Source organism: Emys orbicularis, chromosome 8 (genome assembly GCF_028017835.1).
Source record: "Emys orbicularis isolate rEmyOrb1 chromosome 8, rEmyOrb1.hap1, whole genome shotgun sequence".
NCBI lineage: Eukaryota > Metazoa > Chordata > Testudines > Emydidae > Emys > Emys orbicularis.
This window is the reverse complement of record NC_088690.1, coordinates 6023414-6050857: the sequence shown is the minus strand read 5'-3', so window position 1 is coordinate 6050857 and position 27444 is coordinate 6023414. Positions and strand designations below refer to the sequence as shown.

General features: G+C 51.0%; 1 protein-coding gene across 1 annotated transcript in view; it reads left to right on the top strand.

The window, feature by feature from the left end:
- The first annotated feature begins 3962 nt into the window (after window positions 1–3962).
- The window catches only part of MOB3C (MOB kinase activator 3C), a 49683-nt gene continuing 26201 nt past the window's right edge, over window positions 3963–27444 (top strand). The window contains exons 1-2 of the mRNA XM_065408980.1: window positions 3963–4135; window positions 18755–19263. Coding sequence (XP_065265052.1) covers window positions 18846–19263 — 418 coding nt within the window. The 5' untranslated portion in view covers window positions 3963–4135; window positions 18755–18845. The remainder of the gene's footprint in view (window positions 4136–18754; window positions 19264–27444) is intronic.

Here is a 27444-nt window from a genome sequence, read left to right as displayed (position 1 = left end):
CAGAGAGGTTGGAGACGGAGACTCACGATTTAATGTAACTACAAAATGACTGTGGACAAAGGTCCAGATGCTCAGCGAGTGGGAATTGACGTGGCTGCGTTGATTTCAGTGGAACTAAGCTAACTTGCACTTGTTTAGGATCTGGCCTAGAGGCCGATGGCCCGGAAAGGGAACAGATTGGGGGGAGCTTGTCTTCTTGTTTCCCATTTGTTTCCTTTTCTTGAGGCACAGTTTAGAATTCAGAGCTGCAGGGGGAGGGAGGGAGGGTGGGTCTGTGATTTTTGCAAGCTGATGGGTCTGTGGCTTCCTGCCTCCTGGATGACTCATGTTCACTCAACTGGATTCTGAAGTGTGATAAAAAGGGAAAGGCAAATCTAACTGTTCCTCCTGTCTTGCTCAGCCAGTGGCTGAGATGGCAGGTGAGGAGCACTCTGCACCAGGAATGGAATGTGACATGGACGGGGCAATGACACTGCCGCACCTCCTGTTGCAATTACTAGCCATAAGCTCTGATCCACAGCCCGTTGATGTCAGTGGAGGGTCTATTAACTTCAATGGGCATCGGACCAGGCCCACAGTGCTGAGAAGGGGCAACACTTGTGATGCAGGCAGGCTGGGGAGTAGGGGGAGGCAGTGTCCCCGCCTAAGCAAAATCTTTGGCGGCTGATCCGGATCTCTCACAGTGGTGTCACTCTGGAGACTTCAGCAGAGTTACTCCTGGTGTGAACCAGTGGAAGTAAGATCAGAGTTTCCTCTGTCTTGCTTTACTGCCGGAGCTGTGTGAAATTTTAATATTGTTAGAGGTGGATTTAAAGCAAGACCCCACCCAGATCTGAGCATCCCTGAATTTTGGGGAGGAGCCAGATTTCAGTGAGTGTAACTATACATTTTCTTGCAGTGTATTATTCAGCCACTAGGTCACCCTGTGTGCTGTATAGAGTTCCAGGCAGGGTGCGACTATGCTGGTAAACAAAGGAGACAAAGTTGGGAGTCAAGCTACATGGAAGCCTGTTTGTTTTTGTCTTTAGCTGTGGTTTCTTGAATAAATGGCTCCTGTTTAAGAATGACTATGGTTCTATAAACCATGATAGCAAGGAGGTGACCTGACAGAGGTATATAAAATAATGAACGGTCTTGAGAAGGCCAGTTGGCAACATCTTCCTCACAAGGGGCATCTGATGAAATTAAAAGTTATTAACCTAAAATTGGTGAAAGGAAGTAATTGGGAACAATTAACCTGTGGAACTCACTGCTACATGATATCATTTTAGAGAAAAAGAAGGATCTAAAGTAAAGTTTGGACAATTATATGGGTAATAACTAGTGTCTGAATGTATACTAACCAGGATAAAAGCATATGAGCTATACCTACCATCATGCTGCATGATAAAGGACTGCCACTGGGAGATGCATATATAAGCCGGTTGTTGCAAAACTCTAACTCTGAAGCATCTTTGGTGCTGATCCCTGTCAGAGGAAAGTTATTGGCACTGTGGACCTTTGGTCTAAGCCTGCATGGTCCTAAACATTAAACTGGCCAGTCTAGCTTCATTGCCCAAGCAGAGGGAGAGAAAAGTAAAGTAACTTAGGATGCACTCTGGCTGAATTCCCATTGACTCTATCTAAGAAGGCATGTGTCCCCTGACTGCTCAACGAGGCCCATAAATAGTGGGAAATAAATGAGACCTTTCACATTCTTTAATTTTAGTAACTGAAGCTGCCATTAGTAGCAGAGGGATTTGATTACATATATGTTGATGGTCCCCTTTAAGAAAATCAGGGTATTGTTAGTAGCTACAAGCCAATCTTGGGGGGCCGGGGAAGGATCGTTATGTAGCTTATGTAGCCAATAGTTAATGGACAATGTGGACAAACTTGGCCCTACATCTCCCTTGTATAGAATAAGGGTTTACAGAAACTAAGAACAATAGAAATGTTGCCATGGCGTTTCCCCCCCAATATAAACCCCTTTTGCAAACATTCTCCAGCAATGTTTGCTACCCAAACGCTGTAGCTTTGTGCCAATACAAGGCAATCTGGTGGCGAAACTGATTATAAGCAACGGCTAAGCTGCTGAGCTGAGAGAGAGAGGCAGAAAGCAAACCTACAGAGCAAACAGTGAAGGAAATTGGATGTGTAAAAGCCTTTGTCATAGAAATTGAAGGTGTTGTTAATTACACAAGTACAGAAACTTGCTGTGTAGAACTCGCGGAGGGCTTGATTCTTGATTCCTCACACCCCTAAAATGTCCATAGGATTTAGAGGCCGCTTTGGGGGCCACCAGGATTGCAGGTTTATACCGGGAGTTTTGGTCCCCTTAAAGAACTTTATCATATACAAATGTAAAGACCCAATCTTGCTCATAGAAACAGGCTCAGTTACACCGAACTGCAGGATCAGAGCTCTGTTTTGAATGTGACATTTAAAGGAAGCAACTTTAAAGCCAATTCGCTCAAGAGAACCTCTCTTTTTCTGAACACTGGTGACGGTTGTGCTAGAACTGAAGGCTAAATCCACCAGCTGATTTTCAGTGGCAGAGGGAAAGCGAATAGTAAATGTTTCTCTCCCCCTTCTCTCTCCTCCGGTCCCACCCCTCAATTAACTTTTTCATTTGGAGAGCTATACTGCCACATGTAACATTCCTTTGTAAATCTGTGGGCTGGAGCCAACTAGGGGAAGCCCAATGAAAGACCCACAGCCAAAGGAGATATTGCAGCATCAAAGCATGATGTGTGCTTTACACTTTCCCAAGGAACATGCTACAGAACAAAAATCTCCACAGAGTAGAGAGACAAGGCGGGTGAGGTAATCTCCTTTATTGGACCAACTTCTGTTGGTGAGAGAGAGACAAGCTTTCAAACTACACAGAGCTTTTCTTCAGGGCTGGGAAAGGGACTCCCAGCATCACAGCTAAATACAAGGTAGAACAGATTGTTCAGCACAGGTAGTTAGCCGCACATATTCTAAGGGATCATTCAGGCCTATTAACACCCCTCCAGTCATTGTGGGTGGGGGTTTAAAGGGTTATAGATTGTTGTAAAAAGCAATAAATCCAGTGTGTCTATTTGGTCCATGATTTTTAGCATCTAACAGTCTCATTTTCTGAAGGAATTGTGCAGGTCTCCTTGAGGACGAGGACTGAGAGATCAGCTGTAGAGCGATCGCTTGGTGACAAGTGCTCTCCCACAGGTGAGATGGGGTTTTTTGTTTATCATTTTTCTGTTTGAGTTCATTCAAGAGCGTGGTGATTGTCTGTCTGTTTTACCCACATGGTTGTTATAGGGGCATTTAGTGCACTGGATAAGATACGCCACATGTTGTGATAGGCATGTGTGGGACCCATGGATCATGAAAGGTGTGTTGTGGGGGGTGTTGATCATCATAACAGACCTGCACATGACAAAGCTGGGAGCTTAAATTCATAACTCTGCTAGATGCTGGAACCCATGGACAGAATACAGACACTGGATTTATGGCTTATTACAACAACTCTGTAACACACTAAATTCCCCCCTCCACAGCTTTCCTGCCCCCCAGGACTGGAGGGGTGATAACAGGCCACTTCACCTGGAATGATCCCTTGAAATATATGTTAACTACTTATGCGAAACAACCTGTTCCACCTTGTATTTAGCTGTGACTCACTGAGTGATTTCCCACACCTGAAGGAGAGCTCTGGGTAAACGCCAAAGCTTCTCTCTCTCCCCAACAGAAATTGGTCCAATAAAAGTTACTACTTCACCCACCTTGTCTGTCTAATATCCTGGGACCCACACGGCTACAACTACGCTGCATACCACAGAGTGGAAGCAGGAGACAGAGAGATTGAGGCATAGGGGGCAGGGCAAGCGACGGGTTCTTTCTTTCTTTTTTGAGTCAGTTATTGCTAAGGCAGCTGTACTCTAGACACACTCAGGATATGACATCACTGGGAGGGGGGGCGGGAAAGATCAGGCAGAGTTTCTTTAATGAAAACCCTAGCAAGGGTTGGTGCGTGTGTGAGGTTTTTCCCTGACCCTGGGATCTCACAGCTAAACCGAGGGAGCCCAGAAGGAATCCGGAGGATCTAGCTAGTTGACCTTTCCATACACTCGGGAGGGATTTGGTCTCTAATTCAGATCAGTTCTGGAGTTAGGTGAGTGTTTGGTTTTGTTTTGTTTTTTAAACTTTCCTTAAGAAGTTTCTGGCTTGCTCTGAGAATAACTGTCTCCCAGCAAAGCCCCTTCCAGCTACAACCTCACGCTTTCCCTGCTAGCCTGTTGTGTGTCACAGTCCCACTGGGAACAAGAGCAAAAGCAGCCAAGGGGATTGATTCCCCCAACTTCAGAGCCCCACAATGAAGTTGCAGATGGTACATTTTAGGGGGAGGGGGCATTTCAGGAGCTGGATGCTGCAAACTAGGGTCCGCTCAGCTGGTGCGCTTGTAAATATTTAGTGACCCCGTGTTTTGTGACATCCGGGGCGAGCGTGAGGGGCTAGCCACAGCAGAGGGGGAATGAATGTGGCTTTCAGAGCCGATGAGTGGAGTAAATGTCACTTCCTGGAGCAGAAGAGGATCCAAAACAGCCGAAGTTTGGAAGCAGTATTCTGTGCTTAGCAGAGTTTGGACAGGGGCCGGTTGCCACTGGACGGCCACGCTGGGGTCTGGGAGCAGAAATGTACTTTGTATGGTTGTAGTGTTTTGCAGTTCAATGGCCCATAGCTAGTGGCTTGAGTGAGGCAATTGCATGTCCTGGAAGCTGGTCTATACATGTTGGCGTGAGCGCGTGGCGTTCGGGAGGAGCTTGGGTTTGCCCAGAAGATGAGTTGTAGAGGGTTGGTGTGTCGTGTTTTTTGGTATCATGTCTGACCCTCACATGGGGACTGCGCGGCTCACATGCTCCGAGCAGGCAGTAGGAGCCTCTGAGCCCAGGCCTTTCGGGGTTGTGCCTCTGTAGCAACTGTTACTAAGGACTGGACCTGGTCCCTCCAGTGCTAGGAGCATGAGCCTTTACTGATCTACACAGGTGTTCGATCAGACCCCAAATCCCCTAGCTGGCAGCTGTGGTAGATCCATGTCCTCTGCGGAGCAAGCACAGAGTGGGACGTGTAACACACACTGGCCAGGGAGCTACACCTCCCTTCTGCTTTCCAAGTAAGAGGATCGGTCTAGTGAGAGGAAGGTTGGCCCGGTGGTGAAGACATTCGACTCTGACCTGGGTTCAATTCCCCCCTCTGCCACAGACTCCCCATGTGACTTTGGGCCAGTCACTTAGCCTCTCTGTGCCTCCGTTCCCGGATAACAGCACCACCCTACCTCACAGAGGTGCGGGGAGGAAAAAGACATGGTGGGAGGAGGTGATGGGGGCCAGATAGACCGAAGCTGTGGCCTGGTCCCTTGGGGAACAAACACTACAAGGAGGCGTGATCAGAGGCGAATTCTAAGAGGGTGTTGGAGGAGCAGCAGCCGAGTTGCATGATGCCAAGCACTCAGTGGGCTAGTACCGGGCAGAGTAATGGGCCAGCCGGTAACACCAGCTTGGGGCAGGGAAATCGTGGGGCAGGCGGATGTGACAGTGGAGGGAGCAGCAGGCAGGCTGGGTGATGGAGGCAGCAGATGGGGACTGCCTGGCAGTGGGCAGGGTGAAGGAGTGAACAAAACCAGGCAGGGGGGCAAGGGTCTGGAAGCAGAAATCTGCTTGGCACGTTTGCAGTGTTTCGCACTTGGCGACAGAAGGGGGTTTCCAAGTCGTGAATCACCACTGGAGTAACCTGGGCTCCGCTCTCCTGGCTGCAACTTCTCAGGCTGTCCCCTGATTGCAGCAGCCAGAAGGGTGATACCCTACGTGGGTTTTGGTGCCTAGTTTCTGTGGTGGTTGGTGCTGCCTCTGAACAGCTGAGACTGTGCGGGAAGTTCCCTTCCTGGGACCCACAGACAGATTCCCATGACATCTAGCAGGTAAATGTTGTTCTGCGCTCCTTGGAGATCATCATCTCTCAGCTGGGGCTCCTCTTCCGATCTTCCTCTCCCAGGCTAGTTCGCTTTGGCCTCTCCCCCAGCCCTTCACGCCCCAGCCAACAAGCTCCCCCTCCCAGTAATTTCCTTGGAACGTCTCCTGGAATTTTCCATCCTTTGTGACGGCATTTGGGATCTGCGGCCAATAACCCCGTTCCTCCCAGGCAGTGCAGCCGGGGTCTGGCTTCAGCAGGAAGCCAAGAGAAACCAGCCCTGTTTGGGGAACATTGAGGTCAAGTGACCATTTAAAAAATATAATCATGTCATGTCCCCTTCGATTAGTTAAGCTCAAAGGCTGTACAAGGACAGGGCGCAGATGGTTGACTTGGGCATAACGCTGCTGGTCTATTTCCAAACATACGACTCTTTGTATCAGGGTTTCATTACAACAATAACGAGACTCCAAACCTATAAATGCTTATGCGCATGCTTAACTGTGAGCATCCTTGTCCCATTGACTGCAGAGGCATGTGTGTACCTGAATGCAGGATCAGAGCCCAGCTAAGACTAGTTAAGTATCTAGGGTGACCAGATGTCCCGATTTTATAGGGACAGTCCCGATGTTTGGGTCTTTTTCTTATATAGGGTCCTATTACCCCCCACCCCCTGTCCCGATTTTTCACACTTGCTGTCTGGTCGCCCTATAAGTATCGGAGGGGTAGCCGTGTTAGTCTGGATCTGTAAAAAGCAACAAGGAGTTCTGTGGCACCTTATAGACTAACAGGTTAGTCTATAAGGTGCTGTTAGTCTAGAAGGTGCCACAGGACTCCTTGTCGCTTCTTAAGACTAGTTAATACAGTTGCAGGTGCCTGATGGGACAGCTGACTGGGGAGGTTAATATCCAATCGAAATATCTCGCTATTATCCTTTTAAAGCTTCAGCTAGCAGCTTCCTCGCTGACTTCTCCAATGCTCGTCTGCTATCGAAGTAATGTGTCAGCAGGGGACTTTCCTCTTTTACTGTTGAGAGCAGAGAGGAATTCCCTCAAACTTCAGAGGAGCCGAAGTCAGCCACTGAGACGGCTAGGAGTAGGACTACAGGCCTCTTTATTTTGTCACGCAGAGTCTGCCTAGCTGGAGTCCGCAGCGCACGGCCACTTCGGGTATGCCCGCCTGGCAGAAAAAACAAAACCCACCGCAGCGAGTCTCCGAGCCCAGGTCGACTGACTCGGGCTCGCGGGTCTCATGCTACGGGGCTCAAAATAGCAGTGTAGATGTTCTTGCTTGGGCTGGAGTCACAGGCACTGACCTTTCTTTTTCCCTCTGGGTGCTCCACCCTCGCTCTGCCCCGAGGCCCCGCCCTCGCTCCACCCCCTCCCCCCCGAAGCCCTTCCCGCCCGCCCACTGCTCGCTCCTCTCCACCCCGCATCATCCAAGCGCCTCCCGTCAGCCGCTCGCTGCTGGGTGGCTAGTCCCGGGGCCCCGCCAAACAGCTGTGGATGGTGAGTGCCGAGGACCCCCTGTTTTTTTTTTTCCATGGGTGCTTGAGCTGTGGAGCACCCATGGAGTCGGCACCTCTGGCTGGAGCCCGGGCTCTGAAACTCGAGCGGGAACGTCTGCGCAGCTATTTTTAGCCCCGTCGGACGAGCCCTGCAAACCCAAGTCAGTTGACTCAGGCTCTGAGGCATTGCCATGTTTGGGTTTTTTTGCAGATACACAGGCCCCAAGGTCACCCACAAACCACATGCATGTGGCATGAGAGAGGAAATTTGTGACTGTCAACTCCCCAAACCCAAGAGTCGGTGAACTAAAAGGGTAACTCTTAACTAGGCTGGTAGAGAGATCTGGTACACTCATGAGCAGGGCAGGGGTGTAGAGTTGGGAAAGGGGTAGGACCAAGTCTGTCCACTAGAGAGCAGCGTTGCAGGGGCATGCAGACCAGTTTGTTGTAGATTCAGGCTCTGCGCAGATTCAGGCAGCCTCCAACAGACAGGTTGATCCGGGCCTGGATGTTTCGAGGGACACTCACATTTTACAGAGAGGCCCCCAAAAGTTGGTTGCTTGCCTTCCCACCTCCGGGTTCAAAAATGCAAGAGGGCATGGGGCCCCTTGCTTCAAACTGGGGCCTTGCGTTTCCTAAAGATGGATTTTTACCCCCACCGGAAATTCACGCATGGATTTGAGAGCCTGCGATCTGTGACCCGCCCCTGGCTGAGCATCTCCTTAGGAGCTGGTGACATGTCAGATGGTGTTAGGATGTTAAATGCCTCGCTCCGTCCCAGCGTGAGAGCAGCTGTTCCGCTGCTTTAAAATTTGGATCGTGCTGTTCAGTGGCTGTTTGAGGTTATCGGAGCCAGATGCTTGTGTGAGTCTTTGACCACCGGCATGCGAGAAGGGATTTAATTCATTAAAGGTTTCAAACAGCCTCCCAGCACTGCATTTAATTGTAGATCAAGTACCAAGCTGTGTTCTCAGCCGATGAGCAGATGGATACATTTTCCTGGCTGATCTTTTCGTTTTGGTCACCCGGTGCTGCTCAGTTTGCTTTCTCATGGTTTATTAATAATACTTACTTATTCATTCTTTCTGGTAGCAGCCACAATGCATGAAGGCCCAGATCTTAAACGAGATTTACGTGGCTAGCTTCCAGGCACCTGGGCAAGTCACAACCTCCCTGCCTCAGTGTCCCCATTTCTAGAACTACAGTATATTTGAGGATCTGGGCCTAAACGCTTTTTAACGGACAAGGAAGCCCAGTCCTTGCCTTGAGGAGCTTTCAAGCTAAACACAGCAAAACTGAGCAAGGAGCACCGTATATACCCTCGTTCTAAAAATAGGGAAACTGAGGCAGGGAGTGACTTGCCCAGGTGCCTGAGAAAATCAGAATCAGAGCTGGGATTCTGTTCTGTTCTCATACTGTGCCCATCACCTTGGTATCTGGGCACTTGGATTAGAACTCAGGAGCTCCCCGCTGCCCAGTCTATCTCTTGCCACAGCCCTCAGTTTATCACTTTCCCCATTCGTACGACTTTCCTTTCCTCTTTTGTGTGTACCTGTGTAACAAAGTGGAGATGACGCTCGAGAGCCTGTTTGATTACCCCTGTGCCCTGCATCTTACGCCCTACGCTGGCTGAACTTCTCATGTTTAAAGGTTGCTGTGCCTATTGGGAGGTCTCTGAAGCTGGACTGATGACTAGGGGAACTGAAACTTAGCCAGATGGGCTGTGGGTGCCGTTTTAGTTTGTGGCTTCCTTCTGCATCTGACCCTGTTAGTCTCTAAGGTGCCACAAGGACTCCACGTTGTTTTTGCTGCTACAGACTAACACGGCTACCGCTCTGAAACCGGTCACCCTGGATGAATATTCATTTTGTATTTGGCTGTGGCAGTGTGGTCTAGTGAGTAGTAGGAGTCAGGAGAGAGCTGGGTTTTATTCCGAGATAAATCAGTCAGGACCCCATTGTGTTGGGTGCTGCACATACACATAGTAAGAGAGAGCCCGTGCCTCAGAGTTTACAGTCTAAATAAACAAGACAGACAAAGAATGGGAGAGGAAACAGGCATCAAGAGGTTCAGTGACTGCTCTGGGTCACACAAAAACACAGCCAGGAACACCCATCCAGGTCTCCTGACTCCCAGTGCCGCCGCTGAGCTGCTGTGTGACTTTGGACAACTCACGCAACTCCACCCGTGCCTCAGTTTCCCCATCTGTGCAATGGAGCTGACGGGACTGGCCCAGAGCTTTGGCATTCTGCAGCTGAAAAACGCTAACCCTTGCACCAGTAACGCCTGTCCTTTTGAGGCACAGAGGAACCTGTTCTTGGAAAACTATTAGGAGAAGCCTTACGTTTCTTCAGTGTTGTATGCATATAACTATATCGGACAGGGGCATGATTATTTTAACCGAGATAGTTATTCCAGTACAACCCCTAGTGTGGACACCGTTATACCGCTATAAAGGTGCTTCTGCTAGCGTGGCTTATTCCCCTTTCCGAACAGGCAGGGCTATACCAGTGTAAACCACTTTTCTCCCAGTATAACTCCCTCTTTAACTTGCTAGTGGAGACAGGCTGTAAGTTACAGCTCTGCGTGTGGACACCTATTTTGGCTTAGCTGTGGCTTGAGCATTGGCTTAGGTGGTAAATTTACAGGCACAAACTAGACCAATTAAACCGGTTTTAAACTGATCTGGATTTTCCCTGATTGAATTAAACCAGTTTAAGCTAAACTGGTGCCTCCTCTCAGTGTAGACAAGGCCATGTGCCTAGAGGAATGAGCACAGTGCAGCTGGCGCTGAAATTGGCAGCCGAGTCAATGCTGGAGCTTATATTCGTGCCTGACCCAGCAGATACAGGAACAGGGCTTCCCCTTCCTTCCTTCGTCTACACTACTGAGGCCTTTCTCCTGCAGCTCCCTGGCAAAGGAATCTGGGACCTTGGCTGGTGAATGGAGCACTGTGGGGAGGGGGAGGGAGCCGTCGCTCTCTAACTTCCTGCCTCCCCGGGCGATTGTGAGATGCGGCTGCCGGGACAGGAAGGGCCCCGCTCACAATGGGGGCAGCGCAGCAGGAAAGGCAGCCGGGGCTCCGGCCGGGACGGCCACCTGTCGGCATCCCACATCTGCTTCCGTCCATCCTGACGCTGGGGCGAGGACGCTGCTCGCTGAGGGGCTGGGAAACTGGACGGAGCTGGTGCTATGAATGCCTACAGGACAGGCTGATTGGCTCAGGCACTGGGTTGGGAGTCAGTTCAATTCCTGGCTTTACCATGGGCCTGCTGGGTGACCTCAGACAAGTCACGTCCCTGCCTCGTGCCTCAGTTTCCCCTCCTGTCTGTTGGCTATATAGATTGTAAGCTCTCTGGGAGCAGGGACACTCTCTCTTACTATATGTCTGTACGGTGCCTGGTACAATGGGGCCTCTAGATGCTATTGCAGTGCTAGTCCTAATTCACGAAATTCCCTGCAATCCAGTTAGCAATGGGCCCAAAACCAGGGGTGCGAGTGTCCCCGGTCTCTGCAGGAGGGAGGATGATGTTCTCCTGAAGTTTAGGTTCTCAGGGTTGATTTGACGGGCTCTGTGGCTTTTCGGTGCCTCTAGTGGACTGATTTCCATGAAATGAAACAACCATTGGAGCATGGAACCTGGCTAAGCCACTCAACAAAAAATGGGTGGTTTCTCCCAACCCCTCAGCAAGGAACTAATAGCAAATGCTGTAGTAAGGTCTCACCAGTGGAAGGAATGCTCGGGGTGATCGAACCCTCTGAGTACCAGAAGCCACGAGTGGATCACTCCATAATTGCCCTTTCTGTCCACTCCCTGTGAAGCGCTGGTACAGGCCGCTGTCAGCGACAGGCTACTGGGCTAGATGGACCATGGTCTGACGCAGTACGACACTTCTTCTGTACGGAGGGGCAGGACTGTGCAGGGGCCAGTCTACTGGTTGGCCACAGACTTCTTGGGCAACTCACTTAGACACGCTGTGCCTCAGTTTTCCATCCATAAAATGGGGATAATGCACTTCCTTACTGCACCGGCGTGTGGCGAAGGTAAATGCATTACAGATCATGAGATGCTCCGATACTATGGTAACAGGGCCACATAAGTACCTTAGATCGGGCAAATCCCTATGTGGACTGGCTACATTGTATTTAGCACCGGTAGGAACCAGCTGCGGTTTCAAGCAAGGGAAAGCTCGTTTGGGACAAACAGCAGCTCTGTCCGTCCGCACTATGGGTTGCATTGGTTCTGCTCTGCCGGTGGCTGTAACTAGGCCAAAGGTTGAAGGGTTATTGATCTACTCCAGCGCACGTCCTGGCATGCCCGGAAATATCACCAGTGATTAAACAACAGCTGAGAAAGAACTGATTCGTGATTCAGCAACTTTGTTTTGCAATGGGTCTCCTGGTCACTAGGACAACTTAGCGAAAGGCTTGGGTTTCTGATCAGTTCCCCGTTTGCTCCATGATTCAACCCCTGGGTGGCATCACAGAGATCCCATGTACAATTGGCAGGGCTGACGTTGCTCAGCAGGGATGAGTTCTGGGCCTCCCAGAGAAATATTTAAGCAAATTCTTATAAAGAAAATAATACTTGTATAGTGCTTTTCACCTGCCGGTCTACAGATCTGTGACGGAGTGTGTTAGCCCTTTGCAGTTCCCTGCTGGGAGCCCCGAGGTCCTACTACATGATTCCCCAAGAAGCTGTGAGCTGAGAAGAAAGGAGCAGCAAAGGTGGGTCCTCCAGGCTTGCCTAGAGAGGACTCTCTGGAGCAGTCACTTTGGAAAACCACAGAGACCTGATCCTTCCAGGGCTAGAGGGGCTGGCAACAGCCAATCAGGGCCCTGCTGACTCGGATAAAAGGAGCTGCCTGGTGGTTAGTGGAGCAGTCCCTGGCTAGGACTGGAGGAGAGAAGGAGGGAGTCTCTCTCTGGGCACAGGGGCCTGACAATACACAGAGTTCATGGCTGGCTGAACCTGCACAACAGGGATTGCAGCGAGAGTAACCTGGGAATACCGGCCCTGAGCTAAGGCTGGAGATAAAGGGCCTGGTTGGAAGAAGCCCAAGGAAGCAGCAGTGACGGATTGGAGAGGGCAGTATGTGGCTACTGTGCAGAGGGTCCCTGGACTGGAACCCAGAGCAGTGAGTGAGCCAGGTTCTGCCACCAGCCACTGGTGTAAACCCCACAAAGGGGATGGGGCTTATTTGGGACTCTGAACAAAGGGCCAAATTTAAAGGGCCCAGAGCTGCAGCGGAAGACCCCAGCGAGGGCAAATAGACTGTTTATTTACTAGACTCTTTAATACCCTGGAAGGGTCATTCAGACTTCGTGATTCGGCCGGAGGGCCAAGCCACGGAAGGCCTTGAGGGCGGCCAGCAGCGTGCAGGCGGCACCAGGGGTGAGAAAAGGAAGGCAGTACTGCACCCTGCCACTTGGAGGCGCTCAAGAGGTGAGTGCCCCTATCCAGGATCACAGATCAGTGGTGCCTCACAAAGCACCCTGGTCAGATAGAGAAGAATTAAACTAAGGCAGGCAGAGTGACTTCCCCAAAAGCAGCAGCAAATCGGGAATAGAAAGCAAGAGACTGACCCCAAGTCCCCTTCCCTGTAGGCCTGTGGTTTAGACGTCCAGAGGCTTGGATTTATTTCAGCTGTATCCTTGGTGGGGCTTGTAGGCGCCTGCTGTAATGGAATAGACTGCAGCTGCTGCTTGTTCTTCCCCCTGCAGATTTGATGCTTTGGGAAGGAGTTTGTTTTGTAATGTGAAAATTAAAAGCAAAAATGTGCTCTTCTAGGCCACTGTGTTACTCCAGGATGCATTCAGTGAAGAGATGGGCGAGATCGGGGCAGTGTGTCTAATGGTGTGAGGCGGCTGGCTGAGAAGAAGCCGCTGCAGCATATACTGATAATCGGAGGCCAGACTCTTCCTCCCTGAGCCCTCCTAGAATGGCCCGAGACTTGGCCATCTTCCTACTGTTTATATGGAGCAGTCCTGAGCACATGGGCACGGCTGGAACATCAGCAGCCCCACTGTGTGTGTTCGCTCTCTGTAAATAAGGTTGGGTGCCCAAAATCAGAGACTACTATGGTGGGGGGGGGGGGGGGGGGAGAGATTTGGTCCTGCACTTTTAACTGCAGGTTTCCTTCCCTCAGAGTCTGTCGAAGTCAATGCAATTGATTTCTAGGCCTTTGGGTGAAACCATCGCTGAGAGCTATGAATAATACTTTGTACTTGTATAGCAGCGTCCACTGCAAGCGCTCCTAACGCCCCTGTGAGGTAGAAAAGGATCATCATCTCCATTCTGCAACTGGGGAAACTGAGGCACAGCGGGGCAAAGTGACTTGCCCAAGGTCATGCAAGGAGTCTGTGTCAGAGCCAGGAATTAAAGTCCCATTTCAGTGCCTTAACCACAAAAACCAGAGCGGCGATTAGACTGCAAGGCTGCAATCCCTGGCCTCGTTGCTGTGGAGGGCAAAACTCCCCTGAATTCAGTGGGGCCAAGATTTCACCCCCAGGTCCCTGGGCTCTGAGCTTTTGCTTTACCCTCCCCATCCGAGATTCGTGCTGATACTAAACCGACCACTCTTGAGGGAGATCGAGAAGTGACCTGGCTTCTTTGTAGGTTTGTGGCTCTACAGTCTGACTTTGCTTTGAAGGGAAACGTTCTGCTTCTACTTTTTCTGAAGATCTGTTTTCTTCCAAATTCCTGTAAGGATTTACAAGGCCTGTGCAGCTTGGCAGCAATGCTGACAGCGGGTCACTAAGCAAAACCTCAGCAAACAGCTCATGTAGGTGCTGACTGCATTCGGGGTAGACTGGAACGTAATGACCGGGCATGTACAGCGCTGCCTTCGTAGCGGATTAACTAAAGGACTTGAGCACTAGGAAATCAGCTTGTGCCGGTGCACCAGTTCACGTATATCTTTCACGGAGACGCCATAAGAAAACACATCCCAGATGCTTAATAGCATCATTGATCTTAATTGGGTTTTAGTAAGACAATAAATATCCAAAAAGGAAATCCACCTCCATTTGCCTAATGATTGAAGAGATCAGTTTGTATGATAACAAGAAAGTGATACAGTGGAATAAGTTTGTATGATGAAATATGTCCTCGGAGCTGGTTATTGGAGAAGAGAGAGAGTCATTTCCCATTGAGTATAAATGAGTTGGAAAGAGCCGTAGAATATAAATTAAATAAATTAGATGTAAATATAGATATACAAATAACACCTTAATGATTGGAGGAACAGGGATTTAATTCTATTCTATTGCCAGAAACTGGGAATGGGCGACAGGGGATGGATCACCTGGTGATTACCTGTTCTGTTCATTCCCTCTGGGGCACCTGGCATTGGCCACTGTCGGAAGACAGGATACTGGGCTAGATGGACCTTTGGACCTACTGGGTCAGACCATTCTTACGTTCTTATGGATCACAGCCTTTCACTTTTTATGTGCCCTGCTTTACGACAGAGGCTCCGAAACTCTCTTGCCAAGCCCCCCGTTCGGCGCTTCAAGACTCGTGCTGAAAACAGGAGTGTAGCCACGGTGGGGTGAGCGGTGGAAGGGGCCGGCGGCGCTGAGTACAAGCCAATCTGAGACCACAAGGACGTACTCCGGGCAATAAGGCTGTTTGCACTGCTGCAGCTACACTTCTGTGTTGTGTGTTTTTTTTTTTGTTTTTTTTTTGTTTTTTTAGCACGCTAGGTTGATCAGACCTAGCATGGGCATGACTCCTCGAGCTGGAATTTACCCCTCCAGCTCAACGTGAAGACAGACCTACTCATGGACTTGAGGAAGGAAAGCCTTCCCACCATAAAGGACCCTCCAAGTCGAACACCCCTGTTATCCCAGCCCTTCACTCCACCCAGGGAAAAAACCCTACCACAAGCAGAGTCTTTACTTGGCCTGGGAGAAGTGCCAGAGGCTCCAGGAAGCCCACTAGGGACTTTGTTGTTGCTATTGATTTTACATGGAAGATGCTCAAATGCCGTGGTGATGTGTGCGACAGGATAAAACTCTAAGACAGATAAAATAGGTCCGTGGGTCACATTTTCTGGGCTGTGTCCTACAAGAAGTCAGGCTAGAGCAGTGGTTTTCAACCTGTGGTCCACAGCCTATGCCTAAGATTTCCAAAGGGGTCTGCACCTCCACTTGAAATTTTTCAGGAGTCCGCAAATGAAAAAAGGTGGAAAACCGCTGGACTAGCTGATCTTCATGATCCCTTCTAGCCTTAAACTCTGAGTATATGACTTTAGTGGAGAGATGCTAATTTAGCCAAGCTGAGGCTCTGGCCCAAGGTGATATGCAATGGTGATTGAGCTCCACATATGGATGCATGTTATATAGCGTGAGGGACTTTTAGTACTATTTTAAGTGCAAATCTCAATGCGACCTTAACTACGGAGTCACTACTAATGCCCGAATGTTATTATGTGTGTATCAATTATATTTATGGCACTGATCTAGTGAAAGTATTGAAGGACCTACTTAACTTTAAGCATGTGACTAGCTCTGTTGAAGTCAATAGGAGTCCAGTAAGTTGCATGAGTCCAGTTAAGTGCTTGCTTCAGCACTTTGCTGGATTGGGGGCGGGGGGCACCCAGGAGGTCTATTTTAGAAGTAGATGTAACCTAAATATCCAGAAAACTTGCAGTCATGGAAAGCTTATCGGTATCAGCAGGGTGCGCCTTGAAAATGTGACAGCCATGCAGGAAAGTACAAGATAACGCTCATTCTTTATCCGGCACTAGTTCCAGGCTCAGTAACTGGGTTACAAACCACCAGCCTCCCTCTCAGGCCATTCTGTGCTGCTAGGCAGGAAGCCGTGATGCTGCTGGAGTGTTTTAGAGCCGTAGCCAACAAGAGGGCCTGCTACCATGCCCAGATGCCTCCGCTTCCCCCGCAGCACTGCCATAGAGTGGCACTGAATGCTGCCTCAGAGGGCTTGAACCCCGTTTCCCATGTTAAGGGGCAACTTCTGCTCTTTAGTCCACAGCAGGAGTGACTGAAGCTCCCTAAAAGGGGGGGGTGTGGCACCAGCACCCAAACTGTGGCCCCGTGCCCCACATCACCTTCCCCCCCGAAGCCCCGGCCTCGCACTGCCTCTTCCCCCAAGACCCCACCCCCTGCTCGCTTATCTCCGCCCCTCCCCCCATTGCTTGCCTTTACAGCTGGTAAAAAGTGATGGTGCTATGGCTCCTGGTCCCCCTTGTTCCAGTGCCCTTGGCCCACAGGCGCAGTTCTCACTGGCGTCAGTGGAAGACGCCCTGCTAGGCTGAGAGCAGCGTTTCATGTGGAGCAAAAGCCACCCCGGCCAGAGGGGCAAGACAATCCCTGTGCCCCAATGGGAACAGAGAATCTTGTGCTGCCCTCTGCACGGGGTGAATTTCACCCTTGTTTTCATGCAACACCAGGCAGCTGTCCAGTCAGGGAGGCACAGGGCATCCAAAATGAAAAGATGAGCATCAACAACAACCAGCTATTGTCCCTCAGAAACAACTGGAGACAACATTTAATACTCTGATGTCTGGATAACTTGCCCTCAGGGGAAATCCCCCCCCTCCCCCGCAACTCTACTGACTTCTAGCCATACTCTCTGTCTATTGCTGCAGTGTGCTCTTAAGTACCTGCGGCGTTCCACCCAAGAGGCATTTGCTCTTCTCTAGTGGCTAAAGTGATTCCAGTATACGTTGTAATTGAGTCTGCAAAGCACCTTATAGGATCCTTTGGGATGGAAGGACCTGTGTGTATATCTGTGACAGGTGAACCGGGTACTGGATTGGAGCTCAAGTGGCCTGGGCTCTCGTACCGTCTGCTTGAGACCTTGGGCAAGTTCTTTCCCCTTTCTGTGCCCCTTGTTCCTCTCCCACCCTTGCTGTGACTTATCAAAGTAGTTGGCAAGATTTTCAGGGTAAGGACTGTCTCTCACTTGGTGGACGTGCAGCACCTAGCACAATGGAGCTCTGATCTCATGTGCTTAATAGTACTAACGCTGGGAAACTGTAGGACGATGCAAAATGTATTTTAGTTGCTCGGTGATGTTTGGCGAGCCCTTTGGCTCTTTGAAAACGACGCACAGATTTCAGTTCATAGTCTGAGTCCAGGAGAAACACAGACCCTCTGCTTCCATGGTAGTAAATTCAGGAAGGCAACTAGGGGCATAATTAGCAGTTGATTGAATGACAAGTAATCCCACAATTCACGGTAGTGTTCAGGGTGACCTCCAGCTAACCCCCTGGCCATCCCATCCGGGAGTACCCTGCTTCTACAGATGCAAAGGTGCAGAACTAGCTGCCAAAGCTAGTGTCCGACCTGACACGGCTTTGTTATTTTAAAGCAAGGTGCAGATGGCGGCCGATGCAATCCAGCAACGTGGCAGGAGGAGGTAGACTGCGTGTGACTAGTTTGCATTGTATTTCGGCTCTATGGGTAGGGGAGTCTCTCCTTTTATATCACATTGTTACACTCCAACAGTACTTCCCTCAGGACACAATTGTACATGGGATTTGGGCCTAGGGGGCTTTAAAGAAACAGAAGACAAACTCCATTTCTGCTAAATAATGGAGCGGCTAGCCGTACTCGCTTCAGAGCCCTGGGGGAATTACCAGGCTGGCCGCAGGGGCAGGTCACGGGGAGCGCTTTTATGAGCTGGGAAACTCTTGGGGGGGGAACTTCCCGTGTGACCAAAAAGGAAATCCACACGGAGCCATTTGAGTGATGCTTGGACGGGGTGGGGTGGGGTGGGGAGGGAGGAAAGCTGCCTTGAACGCATCTGATGCTGCTTTTTATTTTGCTTTAGAGCAGCCGCCCTTGAGATACCGGTGTGAGCAGAGCCTTTCCCTGTAAAGATCATGCTGTTACTCAAGGGATATTGATTTATGAAGAGGCTTTCAACATAAGGTGCCCCCATCTTTCGCACGCAAGGCTTCCCACCAGGCCAGCCGTGGTAGCACCAGCAAAACATTTATTGCCATTTGCATTATGGCAGCACCGAGATGCCTCAGGGTCCCCCGTTGCCCTAGGTGCTATAATACATCCCTGCCTCCAAGACCTCACCATCTAAATAGACAAGACAATAATCCTTCCTTTATCTCCATTTTGCAGATAGAGAAACTGAGGTCATGGTCACACAAGGAGTCTAGGTAGAGCCAGGAATCGAACCCAGATTCCCTCAGTTGACCTCTAGTACCTTAGTTACAAGACCATCTAGTCTCTTGAATGTGCCACCAATTCGTCATGAGCAGCTTCAGTAAGGGAGAGCCAGTTACAGTTGGCTTCATAAATAACGGGTTCACTATTTCTCTATTTTCCTTTCAGAAACCCACGATGTCCACCCTGAAGCTCCCAGGCTAGGAATCTGCCTTGGGACACGCCGCTGCCCCTTTAAACCTGGCTGCCCCAGCCCAGAATGGCTTTGTGCCTCAGCCAAGTTTTCAACAAAGACAAAACCTTTCGCCCCCGTAAGAAATTCGAGCCCGGCACCCAGCGGTTTGAGCTGTACAAGAAAGCCCAGGCCTCTCTCAAATCTGGGCTGGATCTGAAGACTGTGGTCCAGTTGCCACCTGGGGAGAATATCAATGACTGGATAGCGGTGCACGTGGTTGACTTCTTCAACAGGATAAATCTTATCTATGGGACGATGTCGGAGTTCTGCACCGAGAAGAGCTGCCCCATCATGTCCGGTGGGCTCAAATACGAATACAGGTGGCAGGATGATCACAAGTACAAGAGGCCGACCAAGCTATCGGCACCCCAGTACATGTGTATGCTGATGGAATGGATCGAGATGCTCATTAACAATGAAGACATCTTTCCTACCAGGATCGGTAAGTGGGCTGTAGTTCTTACATTCAGATAACAACTATTGTGATCATCTCGTCTGGCCTCCTGCATAACACAGGCCCTAGAACTTCACCCAGGGGTTCCCACATCCTGCCCTGATGGCTTGTGGTTACTCATAGACTTTAAGGCCAGAAGGGACCATCATGATCATCTAGTCTGACCTCCTGCACATCGCAGGCCACAGTACCTCACCTGCCCACTCCTGTAATAGACCCCTAAGCTCTGGCTGAGCTACGGAACTCCTCAAATCATGATTTAAAGACTTCAAGCTACTGAGAATCCACCATTGACACTAGTTTAAACCAGCAAGTGACCCATGCCCCATGCTGCAGAGAAAGGCGAAACCCCCCCCCCCCCCCCCCCCGAGTCTCTGCCAATCAGACCTGGGAAGAAAATTCCTTCCTGGTCCCAAATTTGGCGATCAGTTAGACCCTGAGCATGTGGGCAAGACCTACCAGTGAGATAACTGGGAAAGAATTCTCCCCCTCTAGTGTCCCATCATCGGCCATTGGAGATATCGGCTGCTAGCAGTCACAGATCGGCTATATGCCCTTGTAGGCAACCTCATCATACCATCCCCTCCATAAACGTATCAAGTTCAGTCTTGAATCACAGCATATCTTTTAGCTAATTGTCCTGTCATGATGTAAAGACTCCAAGGGATGGAGAATCCAGCACATCACCAGTAACATGTTTCCATGGATAATTACTTTCTCTGTTAAAGAAGTTTTGCATCTTCTTTTTCACATTCATTGGAAAAGCAAAGGAAAATATGCCAGCTCTATCCTGCAATCAGCTTAATGAAGTGACACTATGAACTCAGTGTGTTGAATCCTTTCCCCCTACATTTGGGGCTTTGTGGACGTGGGGGACTCCTAGCACTCGTTAGAGCCAGGCAGGGTGTGTGGAGTGGTGCTACTCAAGCTTCCCGTACATAGCTGTGGCAATGCACTCCACCCTGACCTATGACATGCCTTGCTATTCCACTCCTAGGCTACTTGTGGCCTACAAGGACATGTGGCTTTTTCAATGAGGACAAATCTCCACCAGGAGAATAGGAGGTGGCCCACCACAAACAGTTGTTCTTATAACCTAACCCAGTTTCCAGAGGGAAAAAGTTTTTTGTGAACTAACCCTCTTTATTGCCCATCCTGCAGATTTAATCCTCGTTACCCCTGTGGGTAACTATGGTGAAAACATCACACATGCTAATCAGGTTCATCTGCCGCCTTTGGGGAGATCCGGGATTGGAGTTTACTGGGTTCGCTGATCGGTATTGGTGATTCATTATTCGGTCTGATGGACACATACCAGCAATCCTGTTTCCATACAGATGGCTCTTGCTGTTTTCAGCGTCTTCATGGAGCACCCGGATTCCATAAATAAACTTCCCCCTAGATAGCAGTCGGTCCTCTCCGTGGTTCAGTTGTATTGAACCCAGCTGCCAAGCCCACATGGCGCTCTTGGAAGCGGTTCCTTTTCCGATGAAGTGAGCAACGCTTGTGTGTTTGTGGGGTTTTTTTTTTTTTTTTTTTTTTTAATTTTTCCTCCTCCTCCAAAGGGAAGCTTTAAGAATCTTAAGACCTAGTGATCATCCTTCCAGTGAAACACAGCCCTTGGCGCGTCTTCCTCGCGATTACTGCTTTCCAGAGGGGCATGGGCTTGTGAATCTGAATCCAGTCACTGCAGTTGAGGGTTCCTATTTTAGTTACCTTGGTGGGAAAGCTGTAGGAATCTGGGATGGAAAAGACCAGTGCAGGATTATTGAGCGAAATCCTCAACTGGTGTCGAGTGGCACGGCTCCAGTGACGTCCTCATATTCTCCAGTCCAGTTCCTGATGACTTAACTGATGGGGCTTCCATTTCTTCCCTTGGGAGACTGTTCCACACTTTAGGGGCACGACTGGCAGACGCTTAAATTGATGGAGCCTGTCTCAGTAACTTAACGCAATGCACGCTAATGCAAGGCGGTGCATCCAGACTCCATGCATATGTGTGGACAGTGGCTGTGCCTCTCAGCTGGCCTTGCACTCCATTGTGTTGGGCACTTTGGTTTCTGAGCATGCATCCGATGAGTCCCAGCACTGCTGCAAACTCTGGCATGCTGGGTGCAATGTCACGGGGCATACTGGGGGAACTTGTTTGCCACCTGGAGGATTATGGAAGGAAAGGCCCAAACTGAAACTGACACTACAAGAAGGATGTGGAAAAGTTGGAGAGAATCCAGGGGAGAGCAACAAAAATGATTAGGGGGCTGGAGCACATGACTTATGAGGAGAGGCTGAGGGAACTGGAGTTGTTTAGTCGGCAGAAGAGAAGAATGAGGGGGAATTTGATAGCTGCTTTCAACTACCTGAAAGGGGGTTCCAAAGAGGATGGATCTAGACTGTTCTCAGTGGTAGGAGATGACAGAACAAGGAGTAATGGTCTCAAGTTGCAGTGGGAGAGGTCTAGGTTGGATATTAGGAAAAACTTTTTCACTAGGAGGGTGGTGAAGCACTGGAATGGGTTACTTAGGGAGGTGGTGGAATCTCCTTCCTTAGAGGTTTTTAAGGTGAGACTTGACAAAGCCCTGGCTGGGATGATTTCGTTGGGAATTGGTCCTGCTTTGAGCAGGGGGTTGGACTAGATGACCTCCTGAGGTCCCTTCCAACCCTGATATTCTATGATTCAGTGAAGTGATGGTGCAGGACAATATTAACTGGCAGGTGGCTCCCAGCCAGGATCACTGTTTGGCTGAAGAGACTAGGCAGAGGATAAGATGGGCTACCTTTTTGAGAGGATTCTGGAGGATTGTGGGATAGCACTGGAGGACTAGCTTGCATTCATTGTTGAATCACAGCACCGCCTCCTATTCACACACAACTGAGCTAGCTACATGTGATTCGGCCTAACCTGGGGTTGATCAACACTTTCAATAGAGAGAGTTCTGTGTCAGAGGGAACAGCTGATCTCTCCCTCTAGCTAAAAATGCTCATCTAGATGTCCCTGGCTGTTGTTTGGATGTTCTGGAGGCAGCTGCTCCTGCTACTGCCCTGAGTGAGGGGATAAAAGCCCTCACAGCTTGAACCTCTCGACTGCTGTTTGGGATTGCTGAGCTCTCTGGCTCTTGGACAATGCTACTGTTGCCAAGGGGATAAAGTGAGGGCAGCAGAGAGAGAACTGAGGGCCTCCTGCTTGCCCAGTATAGCCCCCTGAGTGAAAGGAGAATCTCCATTAGCAGTATAGAGTCTCTGACGTGTGCAGTTCTCTGATTCCATCCAGAGAAAGGCACACCCCAATCAGTTCATTGCAAGATCTTTTTGATTCAGAATTTGGGGCTTGAACTTGCTGATCACTAACCTGTCATTATGGGAGCCTGAATTAAGGAAGAAATCTAATTTTTGCTCCCACTTCGTGGCAGTATTAGAGTGTCATTGATCCTGATAGGCATCAATCTATAACGAGCCCTCTCTTCAACATCTCCTTGCTCACAGAGCCTGCCCTTTCCTGCAGGCATGCGGCCTCTGGGTTTAGAAGCTGTAGATCTGATATCTTGAAATTAGAAGTGGAAACAGCCAAAGCGAAGAATGGAAATTGTCTTGGAGCAAAAAGATCAAATCAAAGCTGTTAGGTGCGAGTGCTTTGGCCAAAGCCTGCCGAAGAAACCATCATTCCCAGCCTCATCCCATAAATATCTCCCCAAGGGGAGGGAACCCAAAGTGAACCCAAACCCAACAGGCAAAGCAAGACCTTGGCATGCCTGAGCCCACGCTGGCATGAAGGATGTGGACCGAGACTATGTTCCCATGGGCTGGAAGTGAAGTACCATGACCGAGAACGCCTCTGCCAAGGTTCCTGCAGGAGAAATGGGAGGGCTCCTGGAAAGCAGCCACGGGCATCACTGGATACAGACCTGCGCCACATGGCAAAGCTGCTGTTAACCAAAGCTGTAATGCCACCCTGTGTGAGCTTGCATCGGGTGAGGTCAGGCCTTCCAAAAGCCGGGGTTTACAGTTCAGCTCTGAAATTGTCAGCCATTAGGGCTTGCAGTTGAGCCTGGGACCGGCTACCTCCACCTCCCTAGTGAACAATGTAGGACTGGCAGCTGAAGCCTAGTTGGCTTGCAGCTCAATCATCTGACTTGGCCAGACCGCCTGATTGGCTGGAGGAACCAACAGGCATGGGTGGGGCATGAAACCTCCTCAGGGAGGCTAGTCACCTGGCTTCGCTTCTTCCACCCGAGGCCCCACCCCCAACCCCCCACTGTGGCCCAGGACGAGTCCCAGCCGAACTGCCCCGAGCACTGGCCGGCCCAACCCCCGGGCCGCCAGCTAGGGTTGCTAACTGTCTAATCACACAAACCAAACACCCTTGCCCCGCCCCTTCCCTGAGGCCCCGCCCCACTCACTCTATTTCCCCCCTCCCTCCATCACTCCTTCTCTCCCACCCTCACTCATTTTCACCAGGCTGGGGCAGGGGGTTGGGGTGCGGGAGGGAGTGTGGGGTGCAAGCTCTGGGAGGGAGTTAGGGTGTGGGAGGAGGTGAGGGGTGCAGGGGCCAGCCAGGCAGGGCTTACCTTGGGTGACTCCTAGTCAGCGGCGCAGTGGGGCTAAGGCAGGCTCCCTGCCTGCCCTGACCCTGCACTGCTCCCAGAAGTGGCCAGCACATCCCTGCCCCATGCGCTCCCCAAATGCTGACTCCGCAGCTCCCATTGGCTGGGAACTGCAGCCAATGGGAGCTGTGGGGGCGGAGCCGGCCTTAGCCCCACTGTGCCGCTGACCGAGGAGCCACCCGAGGTTAGTGGGGCCAGAGGGCTCCGCGCACTGCTCCCGGAAGCAGCCAGCATGTCCCTGAGGCCCCTGGGAGGGGGGCCACAGGGCTCCGCGCGCTGCCCCTGCCTGCAGGCACTGCCCCTGCAGCTCCCATTGGCCGCAGTTCCCGGCCAATGGGAACTACGGAGTCGGCACTTGGGGCGCGGGCAGCGCGCATAGACCCCCTGCCCTCCGCCGCAGGGATGTCCCATGAGTGGCACAGGGCCAGGGCCAGGGCAGGCAGGGAGCCTGCCTTAGCCCTGCTGCACCGCCGGTGTTAGCGGCGTAAAATCTCCTGGTTTGGCTGCAGTAGCCTCTGGGAGATAGGGCCTGATTCCGGGAGACTCCCGGAGAAACCAGGAGGGTTGGCAACCCTACTGCCAGCGAGGCCATCAGCTGGCCTGAGCAGCAGCACGACTCCCAAGCCGCTGGCGGGCTGGAGCAGCTGCCTGAGCCCCGGGCCACTGGCCCACCCAAGCCACCCCTGGCCGCCAGCCGAGCTTCAGGCCCCTGGCTAGAGCTGAGCCCCCACCGCTCTGGGGCGGGGAGGGGGGAGCGAGGGCAGGGCCTCAGGGCGGAGCATGGGTAGGGCTGTGGCCTGGGTTAGAGGAGGCTTAGTCTGCCCTGGCCTCTGATGCCCGCCGCCCATGCCAACAGGCGTCTTCTTAAGCCCAGCAGCAGCGTTAGGCTAATGGCTGCTCGAAGCATTCACCCACTGTGGGCCAGAGGGGGTCTGTTGCCAGGCAGGTTAAAGCTGGGCATTTAGTTTTGTGGGCGATGTTGGTAGTTTCAAAATTTGGTTTTGTTCATCAAAAACGTCAAAATTCTCAGTGGAAAGGCAAAGCCTTGGGGTCCCTAACCCCGGGGCAGCCCACCTGCAGCCACAGATGCTGGAAACGTAGGGGGAGCAATGAACCTGAGCAGCCAGGCTCCTGTGGTCTTAGCTCCATCAGTCTGCCAGGCGGGCTACCGAGGAGCTGCCTGGCAGACGGGGCTCTGTAGCAGCCCTGTCTACGTTCCGCCATAGCTTCGTCAAATTATCTCTGCAAAACAGTTCGATCTACATGAATTGGCCAATTCTGACGATACCATGTTTCATTCGGGTTTTCTCAACCAGCTTCTATGACCACTTATTTTTTTGCTTCCCCAAAGCTTTCCCTGTGACAGTCATCCCAGAACCACTCTGTACTGGGCCGTTCCTGGGTTTTTTCAGTGGTCCAGTTGCCAGCTATTTTCCACCCGCACCACTGTGTCCTAATCAGTGCCATAGAAGCACATGCCGTTCTGCAGAAACCCGCTGGGGTTCGGAGAGTTATTGACAGACCTCCAGGAACAGGCAGAATGTTCTCGCGTTCAGAACCCCGCTCCGGAGTCTCACAAACAGAGAGGTGGAACTGGCTGTGGCGGTTTGTGGACGTTCTTTCTGGTTGAGAGTAAGAGAATATGGGTCTGTATCCATTGAGCCCTGCGAGGTGGGTCTACACTGCACTTAAACAGTCCCTTAGCTCAAGCCTGAGTCAGCTGGCACGGGCCAGTCGCAGGTGTCTAATTGCAGAGTAGACACACGCTGAAAGGTTGGAGCCTTCCACAGTCACACGCCATTGTCAACACTTCCCCAGTTAATTACTCTGACAAGCTGAGGTTAATTACTTTGTAGCTTTGGCATTTCAGAAGATGGAGCTGTCTGGATGAAAGGGAAATGCCAAGTGTATTTGTTTCTGATGAGGGCGCTTCCTTTTTATGAACTCAACAATAGAACGAGTTTGGGTGAGAGCGACAAGGCCGGGGCCGTGGAGCCAGTCGAGGGAATGAAAGCGCATAAACAAAAGAAGGTGCTTGATGTGTTCTACAAAGAACCAGACCTTGTAGGGCTGAGGGATACACTGGGAATGGATCAAGGTGGTGTGGAAGGAAGGCTGAGACTACAGCTTGTCAAAAAATGGGGCGGGGGGAATCTGCAGAATTCAGAGATGTTAAAGCCAGGAGGGACAATTATCATCTAGCCTGACCTCCTCTATCACACAGGCCATAAAATCTGCAAAAACGTCTGCATCGAGCCCATCACTTCTGTTGGAGCATATCAGGGCCAGGGGATTGGCTTTAGGGTTAGCATTAGGAGCGGGCCGAGGGTCCAGGAGCCAACTACCAGAAATCAGGCCTGGTTGGAACACCAGGAGATCAGATCTGAGAGACAAGCCAGAGGGCAGGGATCATGAGTCAGTTACCAAGACTCCAGACACCAGGAGGTCAGGATCAGAAGGCAGGACCAGGCAAACACCAGACCAGTGATCCATGGCAAAGTGAAGCCCAATTGTACAGACAACTACCTAGTTCCTCCTCTGGCTTAAATAGGGGCTGCAGCCCAATCAGGAGCTTGCCCAATCAGAGCAGAGGGGTGGGGCTTGTGCCCTGGTTGCGCTTCATGGGCCCCAGTCCCAGCTGCTGAGGACTGCAGTGCGATGAAATCCGGGTCCATGTTGGGAGTTGAGACCCCTGGGGCCTGACAGAGCTATAGCAGAGCGTCCAGAAAGAAATCCAGTTTTGATTTAAAGAATTCAAGTGAGGGAGAACCCACCACAGCCCTACGAGAGCTGTTACAATGGTTAATTTCCCTCACGCTTAAATATTTGCACCTGACTCCTAGTCTGAATTCGTCTAGCATCAGCTCTCCACCAGTGGGTCTGGTTACAGGATTTTTCCCTGCTGCGTTAATGAGCTGTCTATTATCGGCGGCCTGTTCCCTAGGGAGGTTCTTGTAGACTGTGATCAAGTCACCTCTTCGCCGTCTCCTGGTTATAGTAACTAGGGGTTGCGTCCTTTGTAGTTTGAGTTCGCTGAGCTCCTCGCACAGCCCGGGGCTCTTTGCATCCCTCCATTTCTGCTCCCTGTCGCCACCCCGTCTATTTCAGGGCCTCCTTGCAATTCCCCCCATCTTCCCTCGGCCAGGGGTTCTGTGTACCCCCTCTTTGCATACCAAGGTCCCCCATTCTCCCCCACCCCCCATGCCAGCGGCTGTGTGTGCACACCCATGCTGTCCATTCCCTTTCCCAGCAGGGGCGCTGCGTGAACCCTTATTACCCTCTTCCCTCCATTGAGAGGGGCTGTTTGGGCCTACCTTCCTCCCTCTCTGCATAGCAGGGGTTCCCCACCATTCCCCAATACCAGGGTCCCCCATTCGCCACTCACCTTCCCAGAGCTGGGTGCACTCCCCCCCCCATTCCCCTTTCCTCCCTCCCCCTTTCTTCTTGCTTCTTAACACACACAGTGACTAGTTTGCAAACAGCCCCCGGAGTATAAAATGTTCCTGCGGTTCAGGACAATGAAGGAGTAGAGCCACATCTGTTTGAGGGTAAATCACATGCAGACAGAAGG